Below are 21831 nucleotides of genomic sequence, written 5' to 3'. Positions count from 1 at the left end.
CAATGAGTCCTGTTTGTGGCCATGACAATTTTCATTTTTCCCCATCATGTTTCATTTTTGTTCTTCTTCTTTTGTTTGTTTAGTTTCAGAGGTAGAATGCAGGGATTCATCAGTTGCATATATGTTCTAGGTTGCAAGAGCCAGGCCTGACGTTTTCAGGCTTACTCACAATTGTTGCTGGAACTTGTCCAGATTGCATGTTCCCCTGAGCAGGCGTGCTTCACCCCTACAGCCCTGGTCCTCACACACACATGTGTATGTACACACATGGACACACACACACACACACACAAATTTGCCCTAATCTCCCTACGGATGCATGGTGTTGGTTGGGGAGGAGTGACGGTGCACAATCTAGACCCTCATGGGCCTGGCTGTAGCAGAGCCCATCCACGGAAGCTCCCCCTTGCTCCCATCTGGGCACGAGCATGCATCTATGGGCACCATGTTTCTAGGGAACGTGGCCTAGGACAGGCCAAGTGGGAATCAGTGGAAAGAGGCACCAGAAGGCCTCCGAGAGATCCAGCCCCTTGGGGTAGCCTTTGCTGGAGGAGGAAAGAGTGGAGAGGCAGGGGAGACTTGCTCCCTCCTGGGGCCAAAGACCAGCAAGCACACTCCCAGGAGCCCAAAGTAGACCGCCAGTTCATGTGCATCCTCACTGGCTTGAGGGGTCAGCCCCAACCTTTCTGCCTGTGTCTCCCCAGCTCGAGGGCTCCTTGGAGCAGGAGAAGAAACTGCGGGCAGATCTGGAGAGAATAAAGAAGAAGTTGGAAGGGGACTTGAAACTGTCCCAGGAATCCATCATGGATCTGGAAAATGACAAGCAGCAAGTGGAGGAGAAATTGAAGAAGTAAAGATTTCGTGTTTGACTTCTGTGTCTGAGCCCAAGTGCCAACTTATCCCTTTAAATGGCTGGGATTTTATGTTATTTTAAACATATGCATCTATTTTCAGGAAGGAGTTCGAAATCAGTCAGTTGCAAACCAAAATTGACGATGAACAAGTGCACAGTTTACAATTACAAAAGAAGATCAAAGAACTGCAGGTAGAAGTGCCAAAACCTTCTGGAACCCTGAAAACCCTCTGGAGGGGCCCCTCCTACCCTTTTGCCTTTGTTCCTTTTGCTGCTTATTTTCTCTGTGTCCTCGGAGCTGGAGAGGATGTCCTGTCCTTTTTATTTTTTCTGAAATTAACACTTTGATTTTGCCAGTAGCACACACATAGATTTCCTTGAGAATATCGCAGTGTTACCAATAAGGCTAAATAAGGATATTGATAAGGACACTTTGATCACCACCTATAATCCCCCTTCTCAGAGGTCATTCCCACTTTCAGGTGGATTCATATTCTTCTGGATCTTTTGCTACAGGTTTATGTACGCATTTAAAACCCAAAGAGGGACACCTGGCAGGCTCCATTGTTAGAGCATGCAACTCTCAATCTCAGGGTTCTGAGTTCAAGCCCCACACTGGGGTGTAGAGATTACTTAAAAATGAAACTTAAAAAAAAAAGACCCAAGGAGACTATATATGGAAGATATATATATAGAGAGAGATATATGTGTATATATATATGATACACATATACATATGGATATGTCCATATATATTAAAATATAAAGAAACAGGAACATAAATATATGCAAGCATATATTATCTATCTTTGCATGTATATTTATGCATGTAAATATATTCATTAAATAGATGTAGATTTTATATTCTATATGCTTTATATTTTTTAGTTTAAATATGGTAATACAGAGATTATGGTTCTGCAACTTGCTCCTTTCATGCAGCAATGCATCCTGCAGAGCTGGCCGTGGTAGACACGGGTCAAGTCTAACTGCTCATGAAGTTCTGGAGCGTGGCTCCATCATGGTGGATTTGGCCGTTCCCCTACTGATAGACATTGGGATGGTCTCCAAGTTTATTCCTCACTACGTGAATGTTATGTAGTCTTTCCTTTGTGATGCCCACCCCCAGCCCCTCACCACCCTGCCCCTCCCAAAGTGGGCTGCTCCCTTTTCCCAACATTCCTGACGCAGTGACCCTTTCAGGCCCGCATCGAGGAGCTGGAGGAGGAAATCGAGGCAGAGCGCGCCTCCAGGGCCAAAGCAGAGAAGCAGCGCTCTGACCTTTCCAGGGAACTGGAGGAGATCAGTGAGCGCCTGGAAGAAGCCAGTGGGGTCACGTCTGCTCAGGTGGAGATGAACAAGAAGCGGGAGGCCGAGTTCCAGAAACTTCGCAGGGACCTGGAGGAAGCCACCCTGCAGCACGAAGCCACCACGGCTGCTCTTCGGAAGAAGCACGCGGACAGCGTGGCTGAGCTCGGGGAGCAGATAGACAACCTGCAGAGGGTCAAGCAGAAGCTGGAGAAGGAGAAGAGCGAGATGAAGATGGAGATTGATGACCTTGCCAGTAACATTGAGACTGTCTCCAAGTCAAAGGTACCTGAACCCCTGCTCTTAGCAAACGTTGAGGTGGCCACATACACCACCCCAGGGAGCAGGAGAATTTGATCCCCCCAAACTCACTGCCCATTCAAAACTGAAAAGCCCTCTTGCCTTCTGCCTGACCCTAACCCCCCAAATCCATTCCTGTCATTCAACCTTGACACAATGACCCACTATGACTCAAGGTCTCATCATCCTTCCAAAGTTTCAGAAAGCTTTCAGAATCTTCCAATCCATTGGTCATTTTCTAGAACTAAACCTGTGGATGGATTGCACCAAACGGCTTTCTACGTGCCACCTCCTTAGCCCATGGTATTGATCTCTGGGAGGCATAACCAGCATGAAGTTATGTGTGAGAACAGGGGTAGATACAAGTTTTGTGCCACTTGAAGCATGTGAAATTCAGGAGGGGAGGGTCTCTCTAAGAAAACATATGCAAAATTATAAATACAAAGTTAGGCATGAAAGCAAATATTCATTTAGAGTAGAAAAAGAAGTTACAAATTACTGGCACCCTGGAGACTCAGATCTCTGTCTTCTGAGACCTCTTTAAGCCATTTGCCAGTGATGTCTCCCTACAGATATATTCTGCTTGCATCTAGCCTCCCTTCCCCACCTGGAAACTTCTATACCACCTGCATGATCTAGGGCCCATGCACGTGAAGGTCTTAAGCTCCAACCTCCCCAGCTTCCTGGTAAACCCACCCCTGTGTTTGACTTCAGGGCAAAAGCTTCCTTAGAGAACAATGGTGGGCTCTTAGATCCATGGGGCCTCTTGCTGTCCTACTTTAGGATCTGGACTCCCACAGCCTGGGCTTCCTCTTGATTTCTTTCTCACTGTTTGATTGCAACTCCTTTTTCTCTCTTGCTTGCTTCCCCATTTTTCTGCTCTTCTTGGCTTTTTCCTCCCTCTAAGGAGTTATGTCTGTATGTATTCTCTGTCTCTATCTTTGTCTCTCTCCCCTGTAGCACCCAGGCCAAGTTGCAGGGTTTTCTGGGTTAGAACAGATGACACCACCACCCACATGCAGCACCTCCTTGCCACCTCCCTTTCTCTGCCACTGGTTCATGCTATCTGTTCTCAATTTTAGAATCCAGTGGAAGAAGTACCTATATTGCTTTATATTTTTTAAATTGTTGTATCCTTTGATTTTTCTCCTTGTGAGTTGCTGTCTCTTTTTCAGCTATCCCATATAAAGTTGTTTTATGTTCATGTGTCATTTTCTTAAAGATATCCTAAACCCCTTGAAAACTTCCTTCAAATTTAATATTCCTGCCTCTTATACCACCATCTTTTACTTCTCATTCTGAGGAAAAATAGATGCTCAACATATTTGTTTTATGTTATGAGTTAGGAGGAGGGAATCTACAAACTTCACAAAAATACAGGCCAACTAGAGGCTGGGGGAGTGAATCCCTCCATGCCACCTCCACCATAGGAATCCTTTGTATAAACAAATGAAATATTCAACACTATCATCTGAATATACTGCTTTCAAATAAACAAATCAGGTGGTAATATTCACATGACAACAGAATTACTTATATTACAAGAGGATTCTGGGGTTCCTTTGAGTAGCATCTTCTCAAAGGTTTTTTTGTTTTTTGTTTTTTTTTATAAACCAATCAATACTTATCTACCTAAAGCTATTGCTCCAACCTATTGGTGGTGACTAAGCAATAATCACAGATAAAAATAAAGCAGATCTGAAGTGATTATAATTTTTTAAAGATTTATTTATTTATTTATGATAGACATAGAGAGAGAGAGGCAAAGGAGACACAGGAGGAAGGAGAAGCAGGCTCCATGCCAGGAGCCCGATGTGGGACTCAATCCTGGGACTCCAGGATCGTGCCCTGGGCCAAAGGCAGGCGCTAAACCACTGAGCCACCCAGGGATCCCATGATTATAATTTTTTAAACTGACATTTATGTGCTCTGCATTTTTATTTTTATTTTACCTGCCAAGGGGCTAGACTATCAAACTCCCCAGCTCAATACACCAGAAACCCATTTTTCCCATTAATGTTGATTTTTTTTTTTTTTGAAAAGAGTAACGTGGAAAGAATGTGCCGGACTGTAGAAGACCAATTTAATGAGATCAAAGCCAAGGATGACCAACAGACACAGTTAATCCACGATCTGAACATGCAGAAGGCAAGACTGCAGACCCAAAATGGTAAGGATGGGCAGGGCTTCTCTAGCCCAGCCAGGCCACGAGTCAGCGACAGTCAGCAACACTCATGCATCTGTTTGGTAGGGGAGCTGAGCCACCAACTGGAAGAGAAGGAGTCTCTAATTTCACAGCTAACCAAAGGCAAGCAGGCCCTCACCCAGCAGCTGGAGGAGCTTAAGAGGCAACTGGAAGAAGAAACCAAGGTAAGAATGCCTCTTTCTGAAATGGCAGAGTCAGAACGAGAAGCCACAAAAACTGTTTGGAGGCAATGCATGAAGTCTGATGCTTCTCCTCTCTACTATGTGGCAAGGTGGGAGCCCATTCTTTGAGGCTATAGGACTTTGGCGTTGGATTTCCTTCCTCAGAGTCAGGGTGCTCCATCCTCTGGGCTCCTCTGTCCCTCACAGGGTGGTCTGATAAACACCCCTCTCCAGCCAGGGCATCCCCTCCCTGCCGCCGCCCCAGCTTGACCATCTCTGCTGCTGTGTATTCTTTCACTCTGCTCAGCCATTCATCCTGGCCACCTGAAATGCCTTCCTTTTTCTTCCTCATCACTCATGTGTCACCTGCTACAGCACCCGATTTTAAATTCTCCTCCTTCAAAAAGACTGCACAGCTTTCAGGGGCATGCTTGGGACATAAACATGACACCATCATCGCGTCTTGACTTTAATACCTAGATTTTATGTTCATAATGCCCATCTCCCCACTGATCTGTAAACTCTCAGACAAGAATAATTTTTCCCTAGTGGTAAACATGTACAGTGCACAGTAGAACAGTACACACATCAGGTGCCTAATAAATGCTGTCAATGTGTGTTCAAGCATGAGAATAAGAATCCAGGAGTCTACAAAATTACGTTCTGTGATTTTGAGATTGCCATGCACCGGGTGGGACTTACAAGGCAATCTTCTAGAATTTTCCCAGGCTCTACTTCTTCAAAAGACGAAACCAAGCATTTTATTAGTCTCCCATCTTTCCACTATATGGTAAGGGTCTTCAGGGAACTGGGGCAGGGTTGTGGCAAGACCCAGAGTCTGAACAAGCAGTGAGAAAATCCATTACAGGAACGAGGCTGTCTTCTGGCCAGGGTACAGTAGCAACTGAATTCTCTTCCTTGGGCAAAGTTTCGCTGTCTATCTGTGTTTCCAAAAAGATGGAAATGTGCACATGACTGTGCTGGGTGAACAAAACTTTCTTTGATGGTGGCATCAAGTGTTGTGTGGGGCACTTGGCTGGCTCAGTCTGTAGAGCACACAACTCGATCTCAGGGTTGTGCATTCAAGTCCCACGTTTAATGTAGAGATTACTTAAAATCTTAAAAAAAAAAAAAAAAAGGTGTTTTGTGATCATCAAGAGGAGAGCTAAATTGTCCTCCTGACCAAGTAGGAGTATGCGAGGGAGGCCCCTGCCCAGGAAGAGGTAGGACAGCCATGGAGACAGAACAGCTCACATCAGAGTTCCCCGGTGTGGGGACACAGCCCCTGCTGACACCAAACAATGCTTTTGGGTTTTTCATGGCGACATCTTTCCATAGCATTGCATCAGTAGCAAGAAAATTATCCCCTTTCTAATTCTGTTTTAATTCTTCTGATCACATAAAGAAAAGAGCTCAATTTGGATACTGTCTCTCTAGCAAGGGCTCATTTTTCTTATCAAGGTGTACAGAGAGTGGGCTTCAGGCACAGAGCCGAGCCACAGCGACCAGGACCTAGCTAGAAGGGGATCGAGAACACTGCTTTATCCCTGTTGCTTTTATTCTTATGGCTTCCTTCTGCTTGTGGCAAATGTTAGTGCTTGTTTATTTAATGTAGTTTAATAGTTTACTGGCAAAATCTGAATATTTAAATACAATCAGGAGGGCAGCCCCGGTGGCGCAGCGGTTTGGCACCGCCTGCAGCCTGGGGTGTGATCCTGGAGGCCCGGGATCGAGTCCCGCGTTGGGCTCCCTGCATGGAGCCTGCGTCTCCCTTTCCCTCTGCCTGTGTCTCTGCCTCTCTCTCTCTCTCTCTATGAATAAATAAATAAAATCTTTAAAAAAAATACTAAATACAATCAGGGAGTCAACTTGAAAAAAAATTAGATAACACAGGACATACGCAGGTACGGCTAAGTTTGTAAAGGCAGGTCGGGAATAGTTCACATTGGGAGAAGCCGGTTTATTTTATTTTATTTTATTTTTTATTTTTTTGTAAAGTTATTTTTTATTGGTGTTCAATTTGCCAACATATAGAATAACACCCAGTGCTCATCCCATCAAGTGCCCCCCTCAGTGCCCGTCACTCAGTCACCTCCACCCCCCGCCCACCTCCCCTTCCCCCACCCCTAGTTCGGAGATGCTGGTTTAAACGAAGATACTTTGGCTTGGTAAGGGCCAAATGTCTTTGCAATCTGCTACCACCATCCTCCCACAGGCCAAAAACGCCCTGGCCCACGCCCTGCAGTCCTCCCGACACGACTGTGACCTGCTGCGGGAACAGTATGAGGAGGAGCAGGAGGGCAAGGCCGAGCTGCAGAGGGCGCTGTCCAAGGCCAACAGCGAGGTGGCCCAGTGGAGGACCAAATATGAGACGGACGCCATCCAGCGCACGGAGGAGCTGGAGGAGGCCAAGTACGGGCTCCCCGGCCACGGCAGCAGAGGTGACCCCAAGACATGAGTGAAGGGACAGAGAATTCTTCCTGCCTTGAGAGACCCTCTCTTCCTTCCCATGCCCTTGAGTTTTTGTTTAGCATCCAGGTAGGGCATCCCTGTCCTTCCCTTGGGACTGTCCTTGTTCCCTTGGCGGCTTCTTGGTGACCAGCTTTGCCACCAAGCACTTTGGGATTCTCTAGGTGATGCTTAGACCCTGCCCACTCATCCAATTCTAGGTCTGGCTCTTACCAAGTTCCAGCTCCAAATGGACTGCCCATCCTTGTCCGATCCGACAGGTAGGTCTGAAATAGTCCACCTTTGTCAAGTTAAAAAAAAAAAATCTGGTTCTCCTAGGAAAAAACTGGCCCAGAGACTCCAGGAAGCAGAGGAGAACACAGAGGCTGTGAGCTCCAAGTGTGCCTCTTTGGAGAAAACCAAGCAGAGGCTTCAGGGGGAAGTGGATGACCTGATGCTGGACTTGGAACGCACCAGCACAGCCCGTGCCATCCTAGACAGGAAGCAGAGGGACCTTGATAAGGTCTGTCCCCAGGGAGCCTTGGCCTCTCACACTTGGATGTGTATCTGGGAGGTCCCCCGAGCATCAAGTCATAGTGTGGGGAGTGGTTTGTGCAATACGTGTTTGCTTTGCTGACACTTCCAACAAAGTGAATTTTCAGTTGAAGCTAATTCAGATTACTTCGAGATCCAAATACCTTAAAGAATACAGCAGATGCAGGCGCCTGGAGGGCTCAGTTGGTGAAGCATCTGCCTTTGGCTCAGGTCATGATCCTGGGGTCCTGGGATCAAGCCCTGCATCAGGCTCCCCGCTGGCCTCTCCCTCTACCCTTCCCCCTTCTTGTGCTCTCTCTCAAATAAATAAAAGAGAAATCTTTAAAAAAATAAAGCGGATAGCCTGTAGGAGCATGAGTCTGAAGCCCGTGCTCTAGAACCACCCTGTCTCTTGAGTCCATAGGACAGAAGGTTAAAACCTTGGCGTTGCATCCAGACAGCCCTTGTTTTTGTGGCCTCTCCCAGGTGCCTTGGTCCTTCCTGCTGTTCATGTGTCCCTTTGTCATCTCCAAGGTCCTTGCAGAGTGGAAGCAAAAGCTGGATGAGAGTCAGGCTGAGTTGGAAGCTGCTCAGAAAGGATCCAGGTCGCTTAGCACCGAAATCTTCAAGATGCAGAACGCCTACGAAGAGGTGGTCGATCAGTTGGAGACGCTGAGGCGGGAGAATAAAAATCTGCAAGGTGAGCTATCCATGCCACCCCAGGTGTGCACCTGTCCCGCTCTGGCTTCCTTCCTCCCACTGCCCCACAGGACCCTCCTGTCTGCTCTGCTGACCCTGGAGCTCAGCCCTGCTCATGTCACAGACACAGTGGTGGCTAAGTCTTAGTCTTGAGTGAGTTGCTAAGCTCACCTCTTCTTGGACAATGAGATCTTTCACGAATCTGTCCGTACACGGCTCTGTGTCCTTGGGCATGTCACCAAATCCCTTAGGACCTCGGACTCCTGATCCGCAAAATCAGACCAGACCCGATGCCCCCTAAGGCTCCCCTCTGGTTCCGAAAGACTAGGACTCTATATTCTGTGCTTTGTCTCCAGAATTTTCTTCTCTGGTCCTCACGGTGACCGTTTTTATATACTTTGCGAAATTTTAGGGCCACACACAGCAGTGTTCTTGCCACTCCTGTGTCTGCATAGTTCAGGTGAGACAACACACCTGTGTCGTGCTGATACCTCACCTCAAGGGCTCCACTGTATTGTCTCCCATATAAACGTGAATGAATCCCCAATCCCAAATTGCCAGGCAAAATGCCTCTGCTGTCAACTGGAGCCTGATAAAACAAGCTAAATCAGGATGTCTGGGTGGCTCAGTCGATTACGACGCAGGTCATGATCCCGGGGTCCTGGGATGGAGTCCAGCTTTGGGCTCTCTGCTCAGCGGGGAGTCTGCTTCTCCCTCTGCCTCTGCCTCTGCCTACTTTCTCTCTCTCTCTCTCTCTCTCTCTCTCTCTCTCTCTCTCTTCCTCTCTCTCCCTGTCAAATAAGTAAATAAAATCCTTAAAAAAAAAAAAAAAGCAAGCGAAATCAATCCTGTCCTTTGCAGAAGAGATTTCCGACTTAACCGAGCAGATTGCAGAAACCGGCAAGCATCTTCAGGAAGTGGAAAAGAGCAAGAAACAGGTGGAGCAGGAAAAGTCAGACCTCCAGGTCACCCTAGAAGAGGTGGAGGCAAGTGTTCGGGATGTGACCCGCGGAAGCGCAGGAGGGCAGGACACCAAAGGAGTGGGGAGCCACTGGGCCTTTGGGGTTGCTGCCTGCCGGGAGTGCGGAAGTTCCGTGGGGAGGAACATCCAGTGGTCCCTAGGGGACCAGCTGTGCTGTGCTTCATTTCCTGGGTGTCCCCTAGTTTATCACTTCTCCCTCTTGGAAGATAAATAAATAAATGCGTTCATTATGTCCTTGCTGGCTTCCTCTCAGGAAGCAAGAGCTCAGTCACGAAACATCCTGAGAGCTGGCTCGGAATTCCTCTGCTTTATACCAGAGTCACACGCCAGATGGACTTTGGGAATTCCATCAAGTCAAAGTAGGCCCAGTGTCCTGAGGCCCCAACCAGTGTGGCCAGTGCAGGGTGGAGGGTGGAGCTATTTCTGGGGGAAATTTGCATAATGCAGGGTGACCTGACCTGACCGGAGAGTGATTAACCTGTCCCTCCAGAGGATTGGTGGTCTCCTGAGTTACAGCTGCCTTTAAAACACACACCCAAGAAAAGTTTTACTAATTCAAAAAGGTGCTCTGTCCCTCTCCAGACATAAAATTGTTAATAACAAATGCAAAGTTTTGGTTCCAGTTTCGTTACTTGTTGGGATATTTGAGGGCACATTGTTTCTCCTCTACTCATCTATAAAATGGGTAGAGTGATACTGATTTTATCATTATCGGGAAGGAAAATACCTGTTCAAGTAGATGGCTGCTGGGGCACCTGGGTGGCTCAGTCGGTTGAGCATCTGCCTTCAGCTCAGGTCGTGATCTCAGGGTCCTGGGATCAAGCCCCACATCCTGTTCCCTGCTCAGTGGGGAATCTGCTTCTCCTCTCCCGCTGCTCCTCCTCCTGCTCTAGATCTTGCTCGCCCTCTCTCAGATAAAGAAATAAAGTCTTTTAAGAATAAAAGAAGAGGACTGCTCATGACTCCCCCTATACGCACCCCCCCATCACTCCTCTGCTTTTATCAGGGCTCCTTGGAACATGAAGAAAGCAAGATCTTGCGCGTCCAACTGGAATTGAGCCAGGTGAAATCCGAGCTTGACCGCAGGGTTACCGAGAAGGATGAAGAAATCGAGCAGCTGAAAAGAAACAGCCAGCGAGCAGCAGAGGCCATGCAGAGCATGCTGGACGCCGAGATCCGCAGCCGCAATGATGCCCTGAGGCTGAAGAAGAAGATGGAGGGGGACCTCAATGAGCTGGAGATCCAGCTGGGCCATTCTAGCCGCCAGGTGGCAGAGACCCAGAAGCACCTGCGCACAGTGCAGGGCCAGCTCAAGGTGAGCACGTGCGTGTGCGCGGGCTCAGGTGGGCCTGGCGGGCGTTGCACCTGTCCTGGGCTCCGGCCTCACACCTGGCTTTCCTGGAAGGACTCCCAGCTGCACCTGGACGATGCCCTGCGGAGCAATGAGGACCTCAAGGAACAGCTGGCCATCGTGGAGCGCAGGAATGGGCTCCTGCTGGAAGAGCTGGAGGAGATGAAGGCGGCCCTGGAGCAGACAGAGCGGACCCGCAGGCTGTCGGAGCAGGAGCTGCTGGATGCCAGCGACCGCGTGCAGCTGCTGCATTCCCAGGTGGGTGCCTCCTCCCTCCACCCGGGGCCCACCCTGGGCCCAGGTAGGACCCACCCTTCCTCCCAGACTAGCGGTCAAGACCAAGGTGCATCAAGCTTCGCTCTTGGAGGGCTGGCTGGCTGGCACAGTTCAGTAGAGCATGCAACTCCTGATCCCAGGGTTGTGAGTTGGAGCTCCACTTCGGGTATAGAGAGTACCTAAAAATAAAATCTAAAAAAAAAATAAAGCTTAGTTCTTGGAATAACTATGCTCCAGATGCACAGATTTCTGAGCTTTATTTAATCTGAAGATAAAAGGTGCATGCATCTTGTGGGAAAATCAGAGAAAGGAAGGATGAATGATTCCATCAAGGGGCTTGGAGGAGGCTTAGACGGGGGAAGTTGACAGCTAAGCCACAGCCTGGGAAAATTAGAATTGCATTTCAAAATAATTATTTTTATTACCTTTATGAAAGTTTTTGTTGTTTGTTTTTTAGTATATGTGCCGCCGAAGAGAGCACAGTTGTTGTTTGTTTTTTAAGGAGATAGAAGTTTCTTGAATACGCCGCAAGGGAGCAGTGAGCGGGACAGCAGAGGCGAGGCTGTCTGCCACCTTTATAAAAGTTTTCTAAAAGAAAAAAATCTTTGTTAGAAAATAGAATATAAGCAAACAAATAGAAGAGAAATACCAACTACCGTGTTACCATTTTGAGATCTTTCATTCCAGGCTCTTGTCCATGTGTATAAGTATTATACTTTTGTAGAAATGTGATCAATTTTTTTTGCAACGTCTCATTTGAATTTTAACACTTTGTCACAAATGTATTCCCACACCTTTAAATAGTCTTCTAGGACTACTTTTTTAAAGATTTATTTTAGGAAGGGGCACCTGGGGGACTCAGTGGTTGAGCATCTGCCTTGGGCTCAGGGCGTGACCCCAGAGTCCTGGGATCAAGTCCCGCATCGGGCTCCCCACAGGGAGCTTGCTTCTCCCTCTGCCTGTCTCTGCCTCTCTGTGTGTCTCTCATGAATAAATAAAATCTTTTAAAAATATATTTATTTGAGGACGAGAGAGCACATTCATGCATCAGTGGAGCAAGGGGCAGAGGAAGAAATCTTCAGGAGGACTCCCTGCTGAGTGCAGACCCCCCACCCCCCCCCACCCCCTCCACGCAGGGCTCCATCCCAGGACCCTGAGATCGTGACCTGAGCCGAAACCAAGAGTCAGTCGCTTAACCCACTGAGCCACTCAGGCACCCCTCTATGACTATTTTTAATGGCAGATAAGTGATCCGTTACAGTAGGGTGGTATGGCACTTTTATTTAATTGGTCCTCCATGGCTGGATGTTCTAAATTATTCCCAATAAAATGTTTACAATCAAAAAAATTTCTATGATGAACTTAACTTCTAATTAAAAGTTCACATTTTCCCCATTATTATTGTTATTATTATTATTTCCTTATTACTCCTAGAAGTAATTAGATTGCTGGAAGCAGAATTTCATGGTCCAAATGATAAAGACATTTGTAGCCTATTAGAAATTTGCCTTCACGAAGTGGCCCCAATTTTTATTCTCATTGGGAGAATATGTAAGACCTCTTGCCTCTAAATCCTCAAAGACCCCCCATTATACATCTTTTAATCCTTACCGGCTATATTGTTAGAAAACACCTCACCTTTTTCATTTTGATTTTCGTGAGGTGTCTGGCTGGCTCAGTGGGCAGAGCATCTATCTCTTGATCTCAGGATCATGAGTTCAAGCCCCACACTAGGTATGGAGCCTACTTAAAAAAAAAAAAGATATGATGAAATTTTGATTACTAATGAGTAATTATTTCTTCAGGTGCATTCCACCTATCTGTACTTTGTGTCTTGTTTTCTTACTTGCACGATTTTGTCCTTTTTATATGTTAAGAAAGAGAATGTTTCTCCAGAAACCTACATTGCAAGTGTTTTCCACTTGTCATGACCCTTATAATTCTATGTATAGTGTGTTTTGATCATTAGAACTATTTCTCATTTTATATACTTATGCCTACCCACCCTTTCCTTGCTCTGATATCTTTTACTGAATTCTCTCTTCTTCCTCAAATATGTGAAAGTCTACCTTTATCAGTTACTCACTTATTTTATTTACAGTTAGTTCCTGGGTCTGTTTCAGGACCTTCTGTTTGGTCAAGAATGAAACAGCACCTAGCAAATCCCTGAGATGAAAAATAAGAAATGAGATGGCGATTAATTTCCTTCCCCATGCAACAACTGTCTCCTGCTCAATTTGTCTCAAGCATCCAAAGATAACCTACACCTCTGGGATCTGATTTTTCCTGTAGAACACAAGCCTGATAAATACCAAGAAAAAGTTGGAAGTGGACATAGCTCAGTGCCAGGCAGAGGTGGAGAACTCCCTCCAGGAGTCCAGAAACGCGGAGGAGAAAGCCAAGAAGGCGATCACAGATGTGAGCTCCATTGCTTCTTTTAGGAGCAGGTTTTTGGATATAGGAAAGGGGTTTCTGGGTGGGGACCAAGCAAGTAGGTTCTTTTGCCTGGTGACCTCTAGAATCGTGTTGGCTTCCTAGAGTTAGATGAAGCCTCAGCAGAGACCAAGTGGGGAGGAGATGCATCACCAAGTGATGGCAGGATGAAGTAGGCAGGATCAGCATGCACAGTATTGACCTTGACAGCATCCTCTGTATCCTCCTGGTGGGGATGCCAGGTGACCTACTAATACTTCCTATGAACTTCATCAGGCGGCCATGATGGCCGAGGAGCTGAAGAAGGAGCAGGACACCAGCGCCCACCTGGAGCGGATGAAGAAGAACCTGGAGCAGACGGTGAAGGACCTGCAGCATCGTCTGGACGAGGCTGAGCAGCTGGCCCTGAAGGGTGGGAAGAAGCAGATCCAGAAACTGGAGGCCAGGGTAGGGTGACTTGAGAGGATTCTGACCTTCAAAGTCCTGTCTGATTCAACCATCTCTGACGGGGCCACAGTCCAGAAATTAGGTTGCAGGAAAGTGGGCATTGGTGGAGTGGATGTGAGTTTGGTCTGAGGACTACTTGCAGACCTCTCTGTGAGCCGATTTTCCCACCTAGTTCTCCTGTTCTCCTTCACTGGTTCCTCCATCCCCCACAACACACACACACACACACACACACACACACACACACACACACGCTTTGCAACACTTAAGTCTCGGGAGCTGCAGTGTGAAGACACTTGCAAATGTTCACATCCTGTGTTTATAGGAATTCAGCTCCACATAAGTGAGGGGAAATGTACTTTACATGCACAAAATCACATATTTGGTGTAAGTTACATTTTCTCCAGCCTCCACTTGGGTGAACAACAGCCCATCCTCTGTAGAGTCTAGAGTCTCTCTTCACCTCCCACCCCCGGCTCACATTCGTCCCAGATTTCTCAGTCTCTGAATGAAGTCAGTCCGAAATGCTGGTTTGCTTCTCACTTGCTCTGTCCTAAGTGGCAGGTGGCGGGTGCTCTGCAGCCCACTGCCCCAGGAAAATTCTACCCCCTGCTCAAAGCAGTCCTGCTTTTTCTTTATCTGGGAGCCTATTTGTATTTGTATTTGTTTCTGTATTTGTTTTTTCTTTTTTTTTAAAGATTTTATTTATTTCTTCACGAGCTACACAGAGAGAGAGGCAGAGATACAAGCAAAGGGAGAAGCAGGCTCCCAGTGGGACTCAATCCCAGGACCCCAGGATCATGTCCTGAGCCAAAGGCAGATGCTCAACCACTCAGCCACCCAAATTCTTTAGATGCTTACTTTTCCTTCTTCCCAGTCATACTCTATTACATGAGCTTAGCCTGTCTTCCTCATGGATCCCTCCACTGAGGGAGTGAGGGATCCCATGCCACCCTCCAGGATTCTTTGATTCCTGAGCTGGCAGGTAGCCCTCGGCCAGCCCCCCTCATCCCATGGGAGGCACCTCAGCCAGTCTCCAGTCCCAGCTGCCCCTTTATCTTTAGTTCCACAAACCTCACAGAGGCTACAAGGGCATTGCCAGGAACATAGATGTTTGCAAGAAGCTAATAGTAGTAAACAGCTTCCCGGGGCTTATGGGGTGGCAGGGGTGGCAGTGGGGGGAATATTTTTGGAACAGTGCCCAGAGTTACCCTGTTCCACTGGTAGATGTCAAGGTCGATCTGGTGAGTCCCCAGGCCCAGAGCTGCCTGTGTCTGTGGCCACTGGGATTCCTCCCAGGGGCTAGGCTGCCACCCTCACTTCTTGGCTCTCTCTGGACCATGGGAGTCCGGGGCCAGAGTTAGTGACCTGTGTTCTCAGTGGCCATCCTGTCCCCTCAAGACTTCAGGGAAAGCCCTATGCAGCTATGAAAGAAACACCTGCATAGAGATTTATCATTTAAAACACACTTGCATGTGCTTTGTCTAATTTGACCCCCACATTTGAGGTGGTGGAGCAGGAATTAGAGCCTCCATAGAAACAGAGAACACATAGAAATTCATTCTTGGGGCACCTGGGTGGCTCAGCAATTGAGCATCTGCCTTTGGCTCAGGGCGTGATCCCGGAGTCCTGGGATCAAGTCCCACATCCGGCTTCCCTCAGGGAAACCTGCTTCTCCCTCTGCCTGTGTCTTTACCTCTCTCTGTGTCTCTCCTGAAAAAATAAATAAAATATTAAAAAAAAGAAAAGAAACTCATTCTCAGGGGCAGCTGCTGATGTGCTTTGAATCAGCCAGCTCGACCCAGGGCTTGAACACACCTTGAGCATTGCTGGCCCAGGCTCTCTCCATGACCCACCCCCCACCATAGCTTCACTTGACTAGGAATCAGGGCCCCCTAAATGCTCATGCAGGCTTCACCTGCGGGGATGGGTTGGGGCTGAAGCCCAGGCCTCACGAAGCTGCTGGCCCCAGAGGAAGAGGCCTCTCCTGGGAGCCCAGCCTGGTGGCCCCACTGTGTGCACCTAGGAGGGCTCCCTGTTCTCATCTGCACCAACAGTGGTGGCCCTGCAACTAAAAAGTGGTCCCCCAGCCTTAGGAAGAGACATTTTTACAAACTATAATGAGGGGATCCTGAGTCCTCCCTAAAATGACCGACTTGGGAGTACGTGGGAGAAGCCTGGCTGCTCTGACCCCAGCCCCGTGCTCTCTCCACCAAACCCAGGTGCGGGAGTTGGAAAGTGAGCTGGATGCTGAGCAGAAGAGGGGAGCCGAGGCTCTGAAGGGGGCCCACAAGTACGAACGCAAAGTCAAGGAACTGACGTACCAGGTAGGGGGTCTCCAAAGCCTCAGTAAGCAGGTGTGGCTCCGACCCCAGCAGAAGCAGCGGCATGTCCGGGGGACCCTGGCATGGTGCTCTGTTTACAGGCTGAGGAGGATCGCAAGAACATCCTCAGGCTCCAGGACCTGGTGGACAAGCTACAGGCCAAAGTGAAGGCTTACAAGAGGCAGGCGGAGGAGGCTGTGAGTAGGGGGCCCCTACTCCTAAGCAGGAGTACATCCTGTTCCATAAAGTCCACAGAGCCTGAGGCCCAGGTTTTCATGTGCAGGCTGCAAACTCAGAGCCTGCCTGCACCTCCTTGGTACCTCCTGACTCACCTCATGTAGCCAGCACCCTCACTTTAGCCCGCACCTCTGCCCTCTAGAGCATCCTAGCCCACCCTGCCAGCCTCACCTCGCCCTGACCTGACACCCCGGCCATCCCAGCCCACCCCACCAGGACTCCTTAGACCCCCCCCCATCCTGGTTCACAGCATCCCACCTTGCCTCCATCCCCATCCCCACGGCCTCCTCCTTCTCACCCTTCCTCACCACCACCCTCCCATTCATCCTTCCTGACCTGCCCCCTTATCAAACAGGTCTAAGAGATATTACTAGCAGGAAGCTGGGGTGGGGGGCTTGGGATGGGGGGGGGAACTTTCTCTTTTACAGAAAAGAAACAGTTTAGTTGGCAAATTGAATTTAAATTTTTAAAAAAAATTTTAAAAAGAAAAGAAACAGTTTGGGAAATTCTAGGTTAAACAAAGTTGAACTGGTTGCTTTCAGGGATTTCTCAGATTTGGCAGGTGACATGTCATGCACTCTTCAAAGTGGACAAGCCATTCTAGAATGCAGCATGGCCCAGCCCTTCCCATACCTCCCCGCCACTTTAGTGGAACTTGGAACCTTTTTACTGTATGCAGAGCAGCCCACAGGACCGGTGTTCTGAGGAACAAAATTTGGGAGACTCTGCTGTTGATAAATGAGCATATGGCTCCTCTGTTGGTCCTTTCTGCCCTCCCTGCCTAGGGGCTGGTGGTTCCACCCTGACCACAGGGAAGCAGATCTGAGCTGGTTCAATGGGGGACGGATGTGTGCCCATGGGATGAGCATGGTCGCAGCAGGACTGCCTGGGAGGGTGGGTGCCAGGGGGCCACCTTCTTTGAGAACCCTCAGATCGCCTGGGGGCACCTGGGTGGCTCCGTAGTTGAGCCTCTGTCTTCGGCTCAGGGCAGGATCCTGGAGTCCTCAGGATCAAGTCCCGCATCGGGTTCCTCAAAGGGAGCCTGCTTCTCCCTCTGCCTGTGTCTATGCCTCTGTGTGTGTGTGTCTCATGAGTAAATAAATAAAATCTGAAAAAAAAAAAAAAAAAGAACCCTCAGATCACCCTCAATAGACGTGCACAGTGGCCTGGCCACAGGCAGACAGTACTGGGTCAGGGCATTGGTCTCTGACCCCTCCAGGTGCCTTAAGAGTACTCAGAACTTGGGGAGCCCCAGCAGGAGAGTCGGCACAGAGGAGGGATGTGGGGGGCCAGGCAGGGATCCTAGGAGTGGCGGCTGCACCCTCGAGGTGACCAGACAGCGTACATTGGCAGGGGCGGGGAGCGTTGTCCTCACGCCAGGAGAGGACAGGGAATCTGAGGCCCAGGAGCCCCAGACGCAGAGTGAGGGCCTTCCTCAGCCTCCACCCCTCCATCTCCTGGTCAGGAGGAGCAGGCCAACACGCAGATGTCCAAGTGCCGGAGAGTCCAGCACGAGCTGGAGGAGGCGGAGGAGAGAGCGGACATCGCCGAGTCCCAGGTCAACAAGCTGCGAGCCAAGAGCCGAGACGTGGGGGCCCAGGTGAGAGAGCAGACCCCTACCCTAGATTCCTGAGACTGGGACCAAGGGGGCATCCAGGGAGAGCTTGTGGGGCAACGAGCAGCAGGGCTCAGGGAACCCAGACCCCCTATCACCCCCAGCCCTGCCCAGAAAGCCTCTGCTTTTGGGGGGACCCTTCCCTCTCCAGGGCCTGCACAGCTTTGTGTCTACAACGTGCAAGGGCAAACAGTGCCATTCCTTAATATTTTAATGGAACTTCTGACTCTCCAGCTGCTCCACGTGAAGGCAAAGCTCAGCCTTGCCTTTGGTTTGACTCATTTCCTGATTGTTTTTCTCCCACAGAAGATGGAAGAATGAGGCCTTCCAGACGCCCGTTGCCATGCGACACGTGGGGGGAGAGAGGAGGGATGGTGTCGTGAGAAATAAAGTCTCCTAACGCTGTGTCTGTCTAGCTCTGCGTGTTCATGATCACCGTCCGTCCTGCTTGCTCAGGGTGGTTTGAGGGCCTTGCCTCATCTGCTGTACATATAAAGAAAGAAGGGATGAGAAAGTGGCCTCCTGGCCCCGAGCAGAAAAGGTGGAGAGCCAACCCTCTGCTAAGCGAATCACCAGCTTCCTTCCCACTAGAGAGAGCAGAACCCCTCCCGCATAACTAGAGCACATTTTCCTCCTTGGAACACAGAGTGGTTTCAGACTCACTTCCCCAGTGTCTCTCTAAACTGTCAGGTGGGGAAACTGACTCCAAAGAGATTAAGGCCCCTCTGGTTACCCAAGGCAGGGTGGAGACCAGATGCCCAGGTCCCAGACTCCCAGGCAGGTGCTTTCTGCTAAGAAACTCTACTTTTTCATCCTGTCCTTCTTAGGGGCCGTGTCGTACAACCACTGCTCCCCATGACATCTCAGCAGGGAGCAGGTGTACCCCCAACTCATTCGCTCCTGGGAAACACTGGGTAGGGGCTTGTGTGTCTTCTTCTTCCAACTGTGTTCACTCTACCTGTACAGATCCTTCCCATGGTGCCTAGAGCCAAACTGTGAAGGGGGCAGGTCGGCCTGGAGAGCCGTTCGCTTCCAGGCTGAGGCTGGCCCAGAGTAGATCCTGCTGGTTTAGGGGCTCACTCCTGGATCCTAATCAGATTGGGTAGATTTGCTTACACCAAAGGGTTAAAGCTATAACAGAATATAAGGACAGGATTAGGAACCAAGAATTAATTTGAGCCTCATCACTTCACAGCTGTAAAGGCACCACCTTGGGTTGGCCTTGAGTTGGCCACACATTCTCTGAACCTGACTTGCCACAGTGGTTGTACTGCCAGGGGCATGGGCTCGGGTTCTGGCAAATCTGGATGGAATCCCAATGCAGTTGGGAATCCAATCCCAACTGTGTGGCCTTGAGCATGTCAGTGTTCTCTCTGAGCCCCATTTTCCTTATTCTGTAAGGTGGAGATAATAAAAGTCATAGCTTCGCTGGGATGGGGCTGGGCCTGGGGTGGTGACAAGGGCTCTAGGGTTTCTTTTTGGAGTGATGAAATGTTCTAAAATTGATTATGGGGATAGATGTGTAGCTGTGAATATACTGAAAGCCACTGAAATATATGGTATGTGAATTACATTTCAATAAAACCAAAACTGGCTTACTCTGTACCAGGCACCAAGACAAGTACACTATCCTTTAACATCTTGGATCAGCCCTTCTCTCTAGCCTTCTGGATCCAATCCTCCTTTCCATCTCACCAGCCCACCCCACATGCTTTCAACATAGTTGAGTTGGAAGCTGAAGGCAGCTGGCAGCAGTGATGGTGGCAAGAAATAATCCTGAGGTCAGGTGACATCATATGTCTGACATTATCATCATCATCACCACCATCATCATCACTATCACCACCACCACCACCATCATCATCATCACCACCATCATCATCACTATCACCATTATCACCATCACCATCATCATTATCACCATCACTACCATTATCACCATCATCATTATCACCACCATCATCATCAGTGCTAAACTTTGGACGAGTCTATTTAAAAAGATCTCTTCAATTTCCTCAATTTTATAGTCAAAGAAACCGAGATGATTCTCAAGGTCCCCAAATATCAGCCCCAGTCCAGCCCTTCCAATAAGAGTAATAGCGTTTCAAAAACACAGGGCAATTGTATATGTGTTGAATGTTAACATGCTCCTTTTTCTCCTTTCCATTCAAGCCACACAACAAACCCATCAGGAGATAAGGCCTATATCAACACCCTAATTTTTAGACATGTTGCAGACAGGCTGTGGCTTGTCCAGTGTTGAGAAGAAGAGATTGCAACCCTTCAGACTCTCTGTACAGCACACGGTCTCACAATGATGGGTACTGGGTGTGATGTAGTGATAAGAGCTCTTGATGCCGACCTGCCTGGATCCCAGACCTGCCCCCCCCACCCCACTAGCTTTGTGATCTGGGGCAAGTGAGTTCACAATTATAAGCCACAGCTTCCTTTTGTGTAAATGGGGGTGTAACACTGTACTTTTCTAGGGTTATTTTGGGAAGTAGAGAAGATAACACAAGAAGCACCCTTGGCCTAGAGCCTGGCACATAGTTAGCATATCATGATGGGGAAGGGCAACGTGGCCTCAGGACACAGGTGGAGTATAACATAGGGAACCAGGCGCACCACAGTCTGGGGTTTGGCTGTGTCTCTAAGGGGCTTCCTCTGGTTTGAGGAGATCATATACCATGTAGTTGGGGAATCATCAAAAAAATTCCTATGAAATTACACTTCTCTCTGGCATCCCAACAAAAGCAGATGGGGATCCCATCTCCTCAAACACTCCCCAGTTCACCTGGGGTTCCCTAAAACAAAGCCACTCTCAGACATCTCTGCACTTACCTGGCTCCCCACATCCCAGCTCTGGGCCCCCCAGATCTCTGAGTCAGAAAGAAAGGACATTCCTATATCCTTCCCAGTGCATGACAGTGTTTCTACTACAGCAGAATCCTGATCACGGAATGAGGGTATGAATGAATGACCGAGAATCTTCCATATCTAGACACCAAGTACGTCCTGATGAGAATAAAATAAAAATAAGTGTTTTTAATTTTCTTTTCTGAGGACTGGAAGAAGACAAAGGAGTAAAGATAAGGTTTCTGTGCTGAGTTTTATTTTCCAGTGTCTCCATGTTGAATTCCAGCTGGCAGCTGAACCCTTTGGCTCTTTGGTTGGGCCCCTCTGACCCCTCTAATTCTCTGGAAAAAACCAAGAGGGTAGCAGAAAGTGCCTTGTCTTGGGTCTCCCACGTGGTGAGGGAGTGTGCATGGGACCAAGGCATGGGCTCCTGTCTCAGCGCCCCATACTTTCTAGAAGTCCTTGGGCAGGTCAGGTGATATCTCTGAGCTGCAAGAGGGAGCTGGAAGTCCTGGCACTGCCTACTCATGGGATGGGATTGTTGAAAAATTTCTAGGTGATATTGTTGTGCAAAAGGTTTCCTCAACTGTGCATGATGCCCAAACTGAAGGTAGCATTGCTATAGCCTCACTAGCAATAATGGCAAAGGTAATGACACGGTTGTCATTATCACCAAGTCATTCTTCAGTGGCAAAGCCCAGCCATCATACCCTGGACCTGGGGCTTTGGGCTTTGGAGAGCAAAACCCACCCTGGCCCCTTCAAAACAGAACTTTGCTGCCATCTCCTGGCTGTAAAAAGA

The 21831-nt window shown here is 48.7% G+C and overlaps 1 protein-coding gene across 1 annotated transcript in view; it reads left to right on the top strand.

Annotated features, from left to right (window-relative positions):
• The window catches only part of MYH13 (myosin heavy chain 13), a 59039-nt gene extending 40460 nt beyond the window's left edge, over positions 1 to 18579 (top strand). Inside the window, exons 24-40 of the mRNA XM_041772186.1 lie at positions 705 to 850; positions 955 to 1045; positions 2057 to 2446; positions 4505 to 4631; positions 4713 to 4831; positions 7044 to 7240; positions 7616 to 7799; positions 8345 to 8510; positions 9371 to 9495; positions 10498 to 10806; positions 10897 to 11100; positions 13411 to 13536; positions 13828 to 13998; positions 16221 to 16325; positions 16424 to 16519; positions 18025 to 18159; positions 18481 to 18579. Of these exons, the coding sequence (XP_041628120.1) occupies positions 705 to 850; positions 955 to 1045; positions 2057 to 2446; positions 4505 to 4631; positions 4713 to 4831; positions 7044 to 7240; positions 7616 to 7799; positions 8345 to 8510; positions 9371 to 9495; positions 10498 to 10806; positions 10897 to 11100; positions 13411 to 13536; positions 13828 to 13998; positions 16221 to 16325; positions 16424 to 16519; positions 18025 to 18159; positions 18481 to 18495 (2706 nt within the window). The 3' untranslated portion in view covers positions 18496 to 18579. The remainder of the gene's footprint in view (positions 1 to 704; positions 851 to 954; positions 1046 to 2056; positions 2447 to 4504; positions 4632 to 4712; positions 4832 to 7043; positions 7241 to 7615; positions 7800 to 8344; positions 8511 to 9370; positions 9496 to 10497; positions 10807 to 10896; positions 11101 to 13410; positions 13537 to 13827; positions 13999 to 16220; positions 16326 to 16423; positions 16520 to 18024; positions 18160 to 18480) is intronic.
• The last annotated feature ends 3252 nt before the right edge of the window (positions 18580 to 21831 follow it).

This window comes from Vulpes lagopus, chromosome 10 (genome assembly GCF_018345385.1).
Source record: "Vulpes lagopus strain Blue_001 chromosome 10, ASM1834538v1, whole genome shotgun sequence".
NCBI classification, from domain to species: Eukaryota; Metazoa; Chordata; class Mammalia; order Carnivora; family Canidae; genus Vulpes; species Vulpes lagopus.
This window is presented reverse-complemented; position numbering and strand designations above follow the sequence as displayed.